At 41.8% G+C, this 16,073-nt stretch overlaps 1 protein-coding gene across 9 annotated transcripts in view; it reads right to left on the bottom strand.

Moving 5' to 3' along the window:
- The window catches only part of DOCK5 (dedicator of cytokinesis 5), a 225,217-nt gene that overhangs the window by 102,832 nt on the left and 106,312 nt on the right, over positions 1 to 16,073 (bottom strand). For all 9 annotated transcript variants that reach the window (XR_003428941.1, XR_003428942.1, XR_003428943.1 and 6 more), the window contains 6 exons: positions 15,283 to 15,440; positions 13,746 to 13,827; positions 10,623 to 10,752; positions 8,025 to 8,097; positions 4,202 to 4,344; positions 1,326 to 1,451 (listed from right to left, as the gene is read on the bottom strand). Coding sequence is in view for 6 of the 9 variants with exons in the window: in XM_027087891.1 (XP_026943692.1) it covers positions 1,326 to 1,451; positions 4,202 to 4,344; positions 8,025 to 8,097; positions 10,623 to 10,752; positions 13,746 to 13,827; positions 15,283 to 15,440 (712 nt within the window). In the remaining 3 variants the exon portion in view is untranslated. The remainder of the gene's footprint in view (positions 1 to 1,325; positions 1,452 to 4,201; positions 4,345 to 8,024; positions 8,098 to 10,622; positions 10,753 to 13,745; positions 13,828 to 15,282; positions 15,441 to 16,073) is intronic.

Raw genomic sequence — 16,073 nt, 5'->3', positions numbered from 1 at the left:
GGGCAGATGAAAAACTACTTTTCATGAGAAAAGAAGAAAATGATAATCTCAATTTTAGAACCCTTTCATTCATTCCACAAATATACTTTTAATACCCACCATGTACAGAAATGTGTGAGGCATCAAATTATTACTGCTCCTTAATTTCCCAAAGGAGAAACAAGATCTTGTATTAGTTTAAAAGAACCTGAATTTTTATGCAATAAACAGCTTGGTTTTTGAGAATTTTTCTAACATGCCAAAGACTGTTTATTCATATATTCTTTCTTCCTATCAAATATACAACATACTTATATTTTAATAGTTATAACACATATATTTTATATAATACACATATATAAGGTTCCTCGAGGGGATGATTTCCTTTTACCACTATAACAATCAAGAAAGTAAATGGGGGCTTCTCCGGTGGCACAGTGGTTAGGAATCCACCTGCCAATGCAAGGGACACGGGTTCAATCCCTGGTCCTGGAAGAGCCCACATGCTGCGGAGCAACTAAGCCTGTGCGCCACAACTACTGAGCCTGCACTCTATAGCCCATGCTCTGCAGCAAGAGTAGCCACCGCAATGAGAAGCCCGCGCACCGCAACGAAGAGTAGCCCCCGCCGGCAGCAACTAGAGAAAGCCCTCGCGCAGCAACGAAGACCCAACACAGCCAAAAATAAGTAAATAAAATAAATAAACTTATTAAAAAAAAAAAGAAAGTAAATGGGTTAAATCAGTGAATTCACAAGAACACCTATGCAGATTATCAACAAGCAGTGGCAAAAAAAAGATGAATCTAAAGTAGGAAACTGCAGAATGTTTACGTTCTTGTCACCACAAGTATGGGGAGAGCCGAGAACATAGTTGGAGCTTAAGCCACTGGAGCAGAAGGTCCAGCTGAGTCTGAGCTGAGTGGGCACATCGCTGGAATTTCCTAGCAAGGAGCTCACGGTGCTGGTGATGTCATCACGAGAAGAGGTACGTGCAGATGAAGCAAATTATTCTCGGGACAGAGAAGCTGTGCTATTTAGCGCTACTTAATGGATGGTCTAGGAAGTATTTCAGAGGGACTTGTGCAGAACATAAAGAGAGAGCAAAGAGAAATTTCTGGGTACATTTAAAAGCGTTCTCTTGGGCTTGCACGCTGGGTAGTTTTCTAAGGTACTGCAACCCCGTCTCTATCTCCCACCGTCTCGATCTCCCACCGTCTCGATATCCCTGAATGCAAATAACGAAATCTCATGGATCCATGTTGCCTCAAGAGTCCCATTAGAAGTGATGGCTGCACGGAACAAAGTCCTAGAGGACGCAGCACAGGTGAATCAAGCAAAGTGTTTACCTGGAAGGATTATTTCAGGAAAGCCCATTTTCCGGGCGATTGCTGTGGATCTATCCACCAAGTGGGAAAAGTTTTTCTGAACCTGTGTGAGGTCCCCCGGCAGGAGCTTCAAGGACACCCAAAGTCCTTTAAAGAAAGAAAAGATACACTTTTAGCTCTTTGTCATGATCCATATAATAAACACACACAAACGCTGAGAAAAATATATGTGTGGTATTGATACAAAAACACATTATTATAAAGATGTAAATTCTCCCCTAGTTAACTTAGAATTTTAATGATACTCCCAACAAAATCACAGTAAGGGGGCTTCCCTGGTGGCACAGTGGCTGAGGGTCTGCCTGCCGATGCAGGGGACACGGGTTCGTGCCCCGGTCTGGGAGGATACCACGTGCCGCGGAGCAGCTGGGCTCGTGAGCTGTGGCCACTGAGCCTGCGCGTCCGGAGCCTGTGCTCCACAACGGGAGAGGCCATAACAGTGAGAGGCCCACATACCGCAAAAAAAAAAAAAAAAAAACACAGTAAGATTTCTTTGAGAATTTGACAGAAATGTGAATGGATGTTTACTTTGGGGAAAAAAAAATAAAGATAGCCCCTCTCAGATATCAAAATACTGTAAAGTTATAGTAATGAGTGCTGTTAGTAGTAGAAAAGATATATAAATCAATGGAAACAATGAAATCAAGTACTATTATATAGAGCAATTAAACATACAGCAAAAGAGACATAACAAATCATGAAAAATGGAACAATTCTATAAACGTGCTGGGATAATTTTCTAGCTACTTAGAATCAATCTAACCTCTCAATGACACATTTTCACTAAAATAAATTCCTAATATAACAGAAAAGTGAACAGATAAAAAGACAGGAAATTAAAGGAAAAAATAAGTGTATCACTATCAAATCTCTGAGTATGAACCATTTTTCTAAGTAGAGAAACAAATGAAGAAATCACAAAAGCAAAAGAATTATCTATACAAACTGAAATTTTGATATACATAAAAAGTAAAAGGTATACTTCATAAACCATATACTACATATGCCTATAAAAGGCATGGTGAAATACTTATAAGAAATTAGAAATTCATACTCATTAGAAGAAGAACATTCAGATCCTCACAAATAAACAGAACATGAATATACAATTCACAAAGAAGTACAAAAAGTTTATAAATATTTGGCAAACCAGAAATTGAAAAGTATGTGTCCTAAGTAAGACAAATTGTTATCTTCATTACACAAAGAGTTCACAAAAACTTTAGAAAGGAAGGAAAACTTTAGAAAACTCCTAAATATCAATACATATGAAGGCCAGACAGTTCACTGTCACGTAGTTTTTTAAAATGCTACGGTGGTCTACTTTTCACCTTTCAAACAGGTAAAGATTTTTAAACATCAGTTTGCAAAGTGGGCATATGGTAATTAGTGCCCACAGGAAGAAACCTATGGGAAGTATTCTGGAAATATGTACATCTCCAGGTTTAAGCTCATTCCTATCATTTGGCCCAGAAATCCTACTTCTGGGAATTTTCTTGGGGAGGCAGTCCTAAATATGGAAAAAGATTCATATATAAAGATAGTCACAGCAGAGTTATTTAAATTTATAACGGTAACAAAATAGAAAGCATTTAAGTGCTTACCTAGCAATTCCATGCTCAAAAAAAAAAAAAAAAATCCAAGCAATGGAATATTACGCAGCCACAAAAAATATTTATGAAGAGCATGAAAATATTTGAAAAGTGTATTGCTAAGAAGGAGGAGAAGGAATGGTATTCTTTTTTCAGTTTTGTTAAAAAAAATTGTACATACATAGCAATCTATTTAGTGTAAGGGTTTTCCACTTTAACAAATTATATCCTTAGGTTAGGAGTTCCAAAACAACAGAAATACATTTAGTTATTTATTTTCGGATTCTATGATTTCTCACATGTATTTACTACTCAGGATAACTGTGAACACATGGCAAATTAAATATCCTGAAAATGTTTCCTAATTGCTTCCACTTCAGAAGACGATTACCGGGTGGTAAAAAAAAAAAAAAAATTGACTCAATCTTCAAAATTATCCCCAAATCATCACCATTTGAATTTCAGATTTTAAACTATTTTCCCTTATTATTTGAGTTAAAAATGCAGTTTCAATAAGCAGAACTCCTCTGAGTTAAAACTATGTCAACAAAATGATATATGGAGGTACTAAAAACAACTAAAAATGTTGTGCTAGGTAGCCCATTAGTTTATATTAATACATATTCATTTGCATTACTTTGGTCTCCTTCCTCTCAATTTTAGGAAACGTATTGGGAGAAACATATTCAGAGAGTGGAACATAATTATCCTCAAAACTCTTTTTCTTAACTAATGAGAACCTACTGTATAGCACAAGGGACTGTACTCAATGCTCTGCGGTGACCTAAATGGGAAGGAAATCCAAAAAAGGGATCTATGTATACGTATAACTGATTCACTTTGCTATAGAGCAGAAACTAACACAACGTTGTGAAGCAACTATAAAAATTAATTTTTTTAGTTTTTAATTTCCAATAAAAATTAATTTTAAAAAATTAAAAAAAAAAACTTTTTCTTTGTGCCTTGACCTGTGGAAACAACACGGGGATTACAGGTCAGACAAAAGTGAGGAAAGACTCATGGGATGAGAATCTCTTCTATAGAATTTACAAAATACAGCTGTGATCCAACTCTCTTAAGTCTTAACTGCCTTTAGACGGAAACTGAGGTGGGCAGTCCCCAGCAAGGTCTGTTTTATATCAGAGAAAGATAGTGAAAGGGCCAGAGTCCAAGGACTCAGCTCTGAGCACCACCCCTCCACCCCTGCCAGAGTCCCCTCCCAGCTCAGTACATAGGGCTGTGTACCTTGTCCTTTGTGATTCACTTCCTTGGCTGCTATCACTTTATTCAAGACTGAAGTGAGTGGCTCATTCTCCCCAATCACATGGGATGTTATCAGGGGCGACATGATTAGCTGCCTCTGCCGGATATAGGTTTCCATGGCAATTCTGGGAAAGTCAGAAATGATTGGTAAGGAAAAAAGAGTAAGTCTCTGCAGCACAGCCTCAGATAGTCGTGGGTCCCATGCGCGTCAGTTGGAAATATAAACAGTAGAGGAACCTAACTACAGGATACTTTCCATCTTTATTTTCCCACCGGGGGCCTATCTTAGACACTGAATTCATCTTGAAATGACTTGGGGGAGTGAGGGGAAAAATAAACCCCAAGAACAAACAAATCCGATGGTCAAATGTTAACAACTAAAACCAGGGGCGATGCTTGATGCACTTTAAAAGGTGGGAGAGGCTGCGGGAATGGAATGGTAGATGGACGGAGGAAGGGGCAGTAAGACCCAGCCTCCAGGTCCTGGCTCTACTTGCCAAGTGAGCTCTGCTAGAGTCCCCCCTCTGGGCCTCAGTTTCCTCATCTGTAAGGAAATGGGCCAGGATCACATGCCTGGAAGGCCCACATCTAGTGACAAGACTCAACGTACAAGAGCGGTATGTAGGCAGCGGCTTCGGGACGGTGTTCGTGGAACCCCACGTGATGAAGAACTATGTTTAGGGTTGCAGTGGCACAGCCACCAGCAAACAAGAGCCACTTTAAAGATCACATCAGGCTGAGGCTCGTACAGGGGGATCAAAGAGCCAAACACAGCCCCCATTCTATGGGAAGCACAAGCGCTATCAATAACTACGTATCAGCCAGGTGCGGGACAACGGCGGCCAGTCTTCTCTGCTGTGGTTTCCTTCTCTTGCCCACAACACACAGGCCAGCTTTCTCTGCAGGGTTCAGACCTGTACCCTGACAATAGGGGGAAAGCATTCTGCAATATGTTCCTGAAAAGTGGGATTGCGACAGTCTGAGTTGTTTTCAAATGACTCCCTCTTAGACTAGCAGGATACACGCATAAAACTCTCCCAATATAATACAAAGCTTTCGAGGTAAGTTACGAGAGCATTTGCCATAAATCTTAGGAGTTCAATGCCAGAGGCTGTGATGTGCATCGTGAAAGCTGCACAGTGGCTGTTGGCCACACAGTGAGCGGTAATCAAATTAGGGCTGGGCTCCTTGGAGACTCAAAGCTTGTATTATTATACGGCGGAGACAGTCTGAAAGCTCACTGTTTCAGCACGGCTGCTTAGGTAAGAGCTGGTTCAGAAAGTAAGCGGGGAGGCACATAACCAAAGAAGAAACCCACCTCAGAAAGTGAGACAAATACAGAGAAACACATTTGAGATAACTCACATCCATAATGTGGTTCCTATTTTATATGCATTTATAATATTATTTGTATGGAGTAGAATAAATTTCATATCCATGAATGCTGCCCCGATAATTCATATATATTGAAACATATATAATATTATATATATTATTATATAATATTTCATATAACTCCCACATCCATGAATGCTGCTCCTAGTACACATATACATATAAAATATACATATATTATACATATATACATAGGACATAATTATAATATATGTATATATAATAGAAACAACATTCATGGATATGAAAATTATTTCTATTTATCACAAGTATATTTACATTTTATGTATTTATATATTCACATTTATGCTATGTATTTTAATATTTATTATATTTACATAAGATATTGTAATATAGTTGGTTTAATATATGAAATCATTTAATTGAATGCATTAATATAAAATTATATATTTTAATATATTATACGCACTAATTTAATATATCGCACTTATTTAACATACTTAAATATACGTATTTACACTGGGAGCAGCATTCGTGAAGTTGAAAGTTGTGTCCTAATTCACACTAGCACTAAGCTACATAAAATATTTACCTCACCACATTCTTGGAGGGTCAGTGTATAGGTGGTAGGATGCTAGATAAGTACATATTTTAAAAATTATTAATAGCAGCTTCTGGATGAGAAGGGAAGTACTACTTAGCACAAACTATTTATACTATTATATTTAGAAACTTATCCAGAAGTGCTGGACTTTAAAATGAAAGATAAGGATTTTTAGATTTTAAATTAAATTACATATAATACGTATTTCTTGTAGAAAGAATAGTGAGCAGTTAAACCAAAAGGGGGCAAAATCACCTAGAGTTACACCAACAGAAATAATCACTGTTAATTATGGAGTGTGTTCTTTGAAATTTCTAAATTTTAAGGTTTTTAGTGCATTGTAACAATTTATATTCTTATAAGTAGTATTTATACCCACTGAACGCTGGATATGATATATTTTTAAAACTTCGTCAACCCCAAAACTAAACCTCATTGTTTCATTTGCCTTTCATTGATTCTCAATGAATTTATAGGCCATTTCTTTGCATGTGTGTGTTTCCTTCTGACTTCCTTATGAACTTGTATTAATTCCTTATAATTTAGAAATATTTATTCTTTTTCATAGACATTGCAAAGATTTTATTAAATTTTTTCTATGTATAAGTTGTCTAAAATTTCTGTGTGGCGAAACCTATCAATTTTTCTTCTTTAGGCGAATCTTTGGTGTCTGACTCAGAAAGGCCTCCCACACATCACACCGTATAAAACTTTTGTTTTCCTATAGTACTTTAAGATTTTTGGCTCTTACACTTACATATGTTACCATCTGGAATTTACAGTGGTATGAGGTGGGAGATGAGGATCTAACTGATGTTTCTTAAATGGTTAGCTAATTTTCTCAAACACTATCTTTTGCAGAGTTTATCTTTCTCCACTGATTTTAAATTATTTTAAAATAATTAAAATAATATATAACCATATTACTTATTACGAATAAAATCACATATTAACTCAAATACCCTTGGGCTGGTTTCTGGAATTCTCGGTTTGTCATATTGATCTGTTGTGGTGGCCGAGACAATCAATTCTTCTCACTGACACGACTGCCCTGTTAGGAGTCAGATCCAGCAACGTCCCAGCCACCTGTGCGAGGTCAGTGGCGCATGCTTGCTGGCGTATGAGCCAGTCATGATGTTCACACGTACGCTCCTTCAGCGTTACGGGGATAGAGAGTAGCTCTCCAACGTCCCCCAGTGGCCCACCCGGGGCTCCAGCTCCTGAGACTCAGTATGGGGAGCTGAGTGCAGCTCTGCGGGGAAAGCTTCCATGCATTCCCAGGCTGGCTTCCCTCCGCTTGCAGGAAAACAAGGATTAGTCTACCCTTCACTCTCGCATCTCCTAAACCTTTGTTACTCAAAGTGTGATCCCCAGACCTGCAGTAGCAGCATCACCTAGAAGCTTGTCAGATGCAGACTCCAGACCCACCAGATCGTGTTTTGCATTCTAACAAGATCCCAGGTGATTCAGGTGCAGGTTACAGTCTGAGAAGCCCTGTGCTATTCTACTCGATTCCTCGTCCTCTGTGATACCAGTTCCATAGGACAAAGTACAGATAAACGTTGGCATTTCTGGCATTTAAGTGGCACCATAATCTGGTAGGTTTGCCCCTTATGTTCCTTTGTTCATTTCTGTAGAATCAGGAAAGTTCAGTTACCCTCTTAATGGAGTGCCACATGAAGGACTTTGAATAAAGTCTTCTGTCAGCTCCGCTCTGACAATCTTCCCGCTTAAGAGTTTTTCCTTTTCTAACTGGGCAAAAGGTTCCTAGCCCCTGGTTCTAACACACCATCCAAAGGCCTAATCCAGGTCTCAAGTCACCTGGGATAATGCCACAGTACTTACTGCTGAAAGGGAATAAAATGTTGCTTTTCTTCATCATCCACCTTCCCATGTATGATATCGGTAATATCCATCACTAGGAAAAAGACAAAACTTAATTAAAGAAACCAACTGCTTCAGGCCTCAGCGAGGAACTATGGAAAATTACAGTATCAGCAAACATAGAACCCTGGAGGAAGAAAGAGAGCGAGAGTGAGCAGGGACGTTGCTTTTATTTCTTTGCCAATGATGACTCCCGGTGTCCCCAGCCTAGCAGGAGATCAGTTCATCAGGGGCTCAGGCAGGGGCTTGGGTATTCTTGGATCAACCCTGCAGACGACCTCCTTTAAAACATTCTACTAGATCAAGTTGGTGAATTCTTGAGTCACATGACACTGACCCTTTTTAGTAAGCCTGCGTTCCAAGACCCAGAGAACACTCTTTTTTTTTTTTGGCAGGAGTGTCCGTAGAATAAAGACCTGGGAGAGGAACTCAAGACTTGCAGTGGGCCACCGTCCCTCTGATTTGACATTTTCTCACCTGGTTTCCACATAAATGAAGGGCAGCCAGGGCACCAACAGCACAGACTAGAAGACCATATAGTGATTTGGTCTTTGATGCCCGGTAAGAGCTATTAAGGAAGCGCTGTTGTAACCCTACTGCATGGATTATCTTATTTATACAAATATTAATATTAGCCTTACTTTAAGAGATGAGGAAACTGACTACAGGAAAGGTAGGTAATTTTCCCTAGGTCAGAAGTTTAAGTGGTAAAGCCAGGGTATGAACCCAGTGATTACAGGGCCAAACCATTTAACCTAACTATGCCTGCTGCCTAGAGAACTAATAAGTGGGCCGTTCACTCTACAGCTGCTGAGGTTAGGCAGGGGCCATGGCAAGAAGCCACTCCTCGGTTAATAAATTACAATCTAGCCATAAAACACACACCAACGATCCACACCACAGGTAATCCGTTTGGCGATTAAAAGAAAGACTGAGATATGAGACAATAATCATTAGAAAAACGAAAGACAAGGGAGGAAATGCTTTCTCAAATCAACCCGAACATATAGTGCATAAGGCTTGGGAATGAATAAAGGTAGTGAAAGAAAGCTGTAGAAAGCAGGGCATGACATCAACTTGCTATCAGCCCTTAATAGACCCCTGAAAACATTGCATGCGCGCACGTGTGCGCGCGCGCACTGGAGAATTTGTATTTGAACCCCCAAATAGCCAGTTCATTTGTGAATGACATCATCTAGTTACTCCTAACTTCTGGGGCTTGGCATCAAGGCTCAAAGTAAATGAATCTCCACGCCCTGAATGAACACACACACACCCTGAAAGGGAAGAGCAAATAAAAGCCTCGAGCTTGACGTTTGAATCTCTATGGACCAGTTTGAAAGACAACGACCTTGAATATTCCTGAAATCTTTTATGAAACAATAGACGGTCCTACAGATGGCTAAGCAGTCCTGGGCCAGGGTTCCTTGCCTTTTCTGGGCTTTTATTTCAATTCACTATCAGGAAGTAGTGCTGTCCCCTCTAGACAGAGCCTGGCCAACCTTGAGAGCAGGTGCAGTGCAAGGCCGTTCAAGGGATGCACGAGGCACACAGCCTCCCGGGGTACAAAGGCTGCCTCACCAGCCACGTAACCCACAGGTCAACCCTGAAAACGTGCAGTTTCTGGGCCCTCGTTCCAGGGGCAGAATTGATGGCTTTCAAAACTACTTAGGGACCAAAGTGTCGGTGTAATACCAAAAATATATTTCCTCCATTTAACAAACTACAGAGGAAAATGGAGGGCCTCCTGGAAGGTTATGGAGTTTGATTTAAGCCAAGGACGCTCTTTGAAAGCAATGTTGCCTTGGAAGAGCCAATTTCCTACACATACAAACCACTTTCCCAGGAGAATTTTATTCAATTAAAATCAATACGCAGCCGCAGTCAGGGAAAATTACAACAGTCACACGGAGGCTTTACTGAGAGGGCCCTGCTGTGTACAAGACACAGTGCTGGGCAGTGAGGGAGAAACAAAGGAGGGGCATCTAGGTGAGGACACAGAACCCACAAAAAGCTACCTGGCAGTTTCAGGCAGTAAACGCGGTGTGCCTGATACTAGTGCTAACAACCAAATTCATCTTGCACTGTCTCTGAGTCTCCTCTCTCCTTCCTCCCTCTTCTCTGTATTTCTTTTAATTTTCTCTTTATTGTGGAAAAATATACATAACATGAAATTTGCCACTTTGAACATTTTTAAATGTACAGTTCAAAGTCGCATTAAAAACATTCACATTGGACTTCCCTGGCGACGCAGTGGTTGAGAATTCGCCTGCCAGTGCAGGGGACACGGGCTGCTTAAGGCTGAATGACATCCCACTGTATGGAAAGACCATTTTGCCTATCCATTCATCCGTCAACAGACAGCTGGGCTGCTTTGGCTATTGTGAACAACGCTGTGGTAAACGTGAGTGTGACAATATCTCTTTGAGACCCTGCTTTTAATTCGTTTGGGGATACAGAAGTGAGATTGCTGGATCCTAATCTAATTTTTTGAGGCCCCACCATACTGTTTTCCCAGTGGCCATACCATCTTACATCCATCTCGGGTCCTTTCTGTACCTGCTACTCCAAAGGGTCTTCGGAGCCCACATGTGTGCTTTTTGCCCTCCTTCAGCTCCATGTGGCCAACCCGGACAATTTGGCACACGAGGCTGATGCGGGGTCGGATGAGGTCTGTGCTGCTGAGGTCCTACAGGGGCAGAGAGAACAGAAAAGGATGTCACCCTACATCACCCTGTCACATTCATTTCTCTTTTCTTTTCACTCTACAATAAAACACCGTTCAGAGCATACTTCCTAATGCTGAAATATCAGAAGGACTCCTCTCTTCCCCCTATCCACCCAAGAACTATCATAGCATCAGAGAAAAATGACTGTATTCAAAAAACGAATTTTTAAAAATTCCCCAGCTCCTACTTCAAATTTATAAATCAGATTGGATTCAATCTCAAGTCTCCAGTTTACGCAGGGTGTGTAAAAATGGGGTCCCTTGTCATTGTTACTTTATATCCTGGCCAGGGCATATCTGAGCACCAGACGCGTTTCAGTGTCAAACGAAATTAAAACTTACTAAACATTGACATTTACTGGGGATCTACACGTGCTGGTGATACTTCATTTCACCTTCCAAATAATCCTGTGAGGCAACTATCACACAGAAGTTTACATGCATTGCTATCTGTAATTATTCATCTGTTTTATGAGAGATAACCATCGAGAGCTTCTGGGTGTGTGTTGACTAATGAGAAATGTATCGATGAAATCTCTCTGTCTTTTTGGGGCTCATACTCTATGCTTGTTTGTATTCCTAAGGATGGGTGAGTAAACCCACAAAAGAGCTCACATATCTCATTTGCTTTAATATCAGAAATGATTTAACTGCATCTCAAATTCTTTTCATGAAACGGCTATCCAAGGCCTCTTTACTGAATCAAAAATTACTTTTTAAACAATCGATCCATATCTATCCCCTATAATCAAATTAACTCAGGTCTCCAAGATAGGAATATATACCGATGACGATATTCACCTTGAATTTCTACTCTAGGTTTTGTGAAGTTTCTATTAATAGAAAGATAAAGACTTTAAGTGACTGGTTACATAAACTGGGGCACACTGATATTATTTAATAATATACAGTCATGTATAAATGAAGTTTCTGTAGAATATTCAATGACCAAAGAATCGGTCACCACATTTTATTTCATTGAAAAAGTTGGACATGAAATTTGCATATAGGAGGGGCCTAATTGGTGGGGGGAGGAGAGGAGGGGGTGAATTGCAGCTATTCTGAAACGGTATTGATTAGAAGATGGACCAATGATTCAACAACACCTTTTTAATGTGTTGTTGTTGTTTTTTAAATAATGTACGCATTGACTGATAAACGCCTTTAATTTCAGGGAAAAAAACCCTCACATATCTCAGAACTGAGGAAATACTCTGCGTGTTGGGGAGAGGTTTTGGGAAGAGTTCTAAGCCCTTTTTTGTCGATGTTTACTAGGTGATGAAGATGTGGATGGGTCAGTGCAGGGATAGTAATACACCACTTTCGTCATAGGGGTAGGAGGTTAATAGATGGAATGAACAATAATAAGCAGAAATGAAGGCAGGCAGGCAGGAAGGAAGAAAGGCAGGAAGGCAGGCAGGAAGGAAGGCAGGAAGGAAGGAAGGCAGGACGGAAGGCAGGAAGGCAGGAAGGAAAGCAGGAAGGCAGGAAGGAAGGCAGGAAGGAAGGAAGGAAGGCAGGCAGGAAGGCAGGAAGGAAGGAAGGAAGGCAGGAAGGAAGGAAGGAAGGCAGGAAGGAAGGAAGGCAAAAAGGAAGGAAGGCAGGAAGGAAGGCAGGACGGAAGGCAGGAAGGCAGGCAGGCAGGAAGGAAGGCAGGAAGGAAGGAAGGAAGGAAGGAAGGCAGGAAGGAAGGCAGGCAGGAAGGATGGAAGGAAGGAAGGCAGGAAGGAAGGAAGGCAGGAAGGAAGGAATGCAGGAAGGCAGGAAGGCAGGAAGAAAGAAAGGCAGGAAGGAAGGCAGGAAGGCAGGAAGGAAGGAAGGAAGGAAGGAAGGAAGGAAGGAAGGCAGGAAGGCAGGCAGGAAAAAAGGCAGGAAGGCAGGAAGGAAGGAAGGCAGGAAGGAAGGCAGGAAGGAAGGCAGGCAGACAGGAAGGCAGGAAGGAAGGAAGGCAGGAAGGAAGGAAGGCAGGCAGGAAGGAAGGAAGGAATGAAAGAAGGAAGGCAGGAATGAAGGAAGGAAGGCAGGAAGGCAGGAATGAAGGAAGGAAGGAAGCAGGGACCAATGCGCCTTCCTATCACTTCCTTTGGTGCTTTACCTTCGACTCTGTTTTCCTGACTGTAAGAGTGGTAAGAGAAAAAGCAGACAAAATATGGGTGTGGCTTAAGGGAAAAAGGGAGAAAAGGAAGCCAGTATCTCTTTTAGGCTTAATGGGAGCTGGAAAACCTGCCCACCAAGGCTGCTCAGAGCAGGTGGCAGCAGCTCCAGGGCATTTCAAGCACTGATGTCCAAAAAAGGGGAGAGAATCCCAAGGAAGATCCTAGCCCACGAAAAGGAGAGTCACCAGGCCCCAGGCTCTAGCCCAGGACATTCCTGGCTCTCGATCCATTTAGATCCATTTACAGCAGCACCTCCTGCCTCGGCGAAGTGGAGACAGAGAGGGAAAAGTCCATTAACACAGAAGCCAACACAAAAGTCTAGTCCGGTCTTTGCCCCAACTGTAACGTGGCTCTGGAAGGTCCCCCCCTTTATCTGCACAGCTCACCCCCTCATCAACTGGAAGTTCTTGCTGAAAGGTCTGCCCTCACCCACTGTTTAAGACAGCAACCCTCCCCCAGCCCAGAAACTCCCAATCCCCCCAAGGCACTCACGACCTCTAACATTCTATACAAATCCTCATCTATCTGATTACTGTTTATTACTGACTTCCCCATTAGGACAGAAAGCTCCTTGAGAACCAGGACGTTATCGGATGTGTTCACTGATGTATCTCAAGTGCCTGGCCTCTGACAGGTGCTCAATAAATATATGGTGAATAAATGAGTGGGTCAGTCCTGCTAGAGAGATCATGCTGATTGTTATTTTCATGTGTCCGTTTTTAAATTTTCCATATACCTGTCACGTGCACCTGTGAAGATCGCAAACAAAGGAAAGGGTTAAACATAGGTAGGACTTACAGTAAAGACCGCTTGAAGGTTATTAAGCTTCTCGATCTCCTTGGGCATTCCATTGCTGCCCCAACGAATTAGGTAGTTTTCACTGATGAAGGGGGAAAAAAAAAATCTCAATGAGCACCTAGATGGGGAGGAAGCTGCTCTCCGTATAGACTTAATAGGGTCGAAAGGTGGCCCAGAAGAGCCCAGTAAAGTTCACCAGGCGGGTCTGAGACCACACCAATGACCGGCCTCTGGTCTCCTGGCTGTAGCCTGGCTCTCTGAGGTACACCCAGTACGGCCCCATGACAAGCACTGCTCAAGACGGGCACAGACACAGTAGATTCTACCAGATTCTATCTGGGGTCTATGTTCCATCTCAAATTCTTTGTATGAAAGTTTCAGTTTTGCTGAGTCAGGAATATAATATTATAAGAATCATTCCAAGTCCATCCCCGGGAAGCCACAGCACCACACTGCAGTAAGCTTTCTTTTTTAGATACAAACAATTTTGGGGCTTCCCTGGTGGCGCAGTGGTTAAGAATCCGCCTGCCAATGCAGGGGACACGGGTTCGAGCACTGATCCAGGAAGATCCCACATGCCGCGGAGCAACTAAGCCCGTGTGCCACAGCTACTGAGCCTCCGCTCTAGAGCCCGCGAGCCACGACTACTGAGCCCGCGAGCCACAACTAATGAAGCCCATGTGAAGCCACCGCAATGAGAAGCCCGCACACCGCAACAAAGAGTAGCTCCCACTCGCCACAACTAGAGAAAACCCGTGCACAGCAACGAAGACCCAACGCAGCCAAAAATTAATTATTTTAAAAATTTATTTTAAAAACTAATAAATAATTTGTCAGTAATTACTTTTAGCCATCTTCTCAAGAATAAGCCTGTTTTCTTAGCTGCTCAGCGGCAGCATGACTGTAGGGTTGAACAAAGCTAAAGTCTTTAATTTATAGCAGTATTGGGTTCACAGCAAAGTTGAGCCGAAGGCACAGATTTCCCCTAGGCCCCCCTCCATGCCCAGCCCCCACCCCTTTATCAACTACCCCCCGCAGAATGGTACAATCATTGTTATAATCATTGAACCTACACTGAGAGGTCATTATGACCCCGAGTCTACAGTTTACATTAGGGGTCGCTCTTAGTGTTGGACATTCTATGGGTTTGGAAAAATGTGTCATGACACACAGTCACCATGACAGTATCACAGAGGATAGTTTCACTGCTCTAAAATTCTCAGTGCTCTGCCGAGTCATCCCTCCCTCACCCCTCTCTTATGCTCCTTTGAATTCTCTGTTCCTGTCACCATGTTCGGATGAGTTTTCTGTGATTTCTAAGACCCAGGGAGTACACAAACTGTTACTACTGCACTGTTTCAGCAGCTATTCAGAATGGCTTAGCGACCCAAAGGGTTTTATTTTCTACTGCCTAGAAATCCTCCCCCTCTTCTCCATCTTCCCCTCTCAAACCCAGTAAAGAAATCCTCAGGGAGGAGATAGGTGAAGGCTAGGTATTTTTGCAAGGTTGACGGAAGATGACCTGGGTCTCTACTACCTGATGAACGTGGACTGGTCCGGGTCGTAGAGGGCCATGAACAACTCTGCGTCTTCCCCAATGTTGCAGACAAAGTTCTTGAAGTTCACATAGAGGCCGTAGGTATGCACGGCACTGAAGATGGACTGGCCCCGCAAGTCCAGATTCTGCAGGATTGACTGAACACAGAGGACAAGATAGAAAAGCATCTTGGTTTCAGCAAGTGGGAAACGCTAGCAAAGACTCTGGCCTGCAAACGGGAGCCAAATATAATGACCACCCGAGAGAAGCACTTACTGAGAAGAAAGTGTGTGTAAGTGGAGAAGTGATCAAGTGAGAAAAATAGAACCATTATTATTTAGATGATCAAGGCGGTCCTGTGAAGCGCCTTGAACCCAAGTAATTCAATAAATGCTGTCTAAAGAGCATATTATCTAAAGTTTATGATAACTCAGGGTTTTAGTAGCTTTAAGAAGTTCTCATCTCTCACGACAATTTCTGGGTAAACCTCAAAAGCATAAACATCACGATTCATTATCCTTCTTTTGGGGCACAACTCTCATTGCAAATAAGAGATTCCACTGGACAGGTCCACCTTCAGGCATGATTAGCCATTAGATCCAGAAACACAATGAAATGTTATTACAACTGTGCTGAAGAAATAAAACCTACAAACTAAACGAAATAAACAGAAGCCTCTACTCATTAGAACAGAAAGACTGGAAGAATATATACCTCAACATCAGTATGTTTGGGGAGTCATAATATAGGTGACTTTTTTCTTTTTCTCTTTTTCTATACGTTTTGAATTT

Source organism: Aethalodelphis obliquidens, unplaced genomic scaffold, assembly GCF_003676395.1.
Source record: "Aethalodelphis obliquidens isolate GAN/ISIS:26980383/991018 unplaced genomic scaffold, ASM367639v1 scaffold61, whole genome shotgun sequence".
Taxonomy (NCBI): Eukaryota; Metazoa; Chordata; class Mammalia; order Artiodactyla; family Delphinidae; genus Aethalodelphis; species Aethalodelphis obliquidens.
The sequence above is the reverse complement of the archived record's forward strand: the minus strand, read 5'-3'. Positions and strand labels throughout refer to the sequence as shown.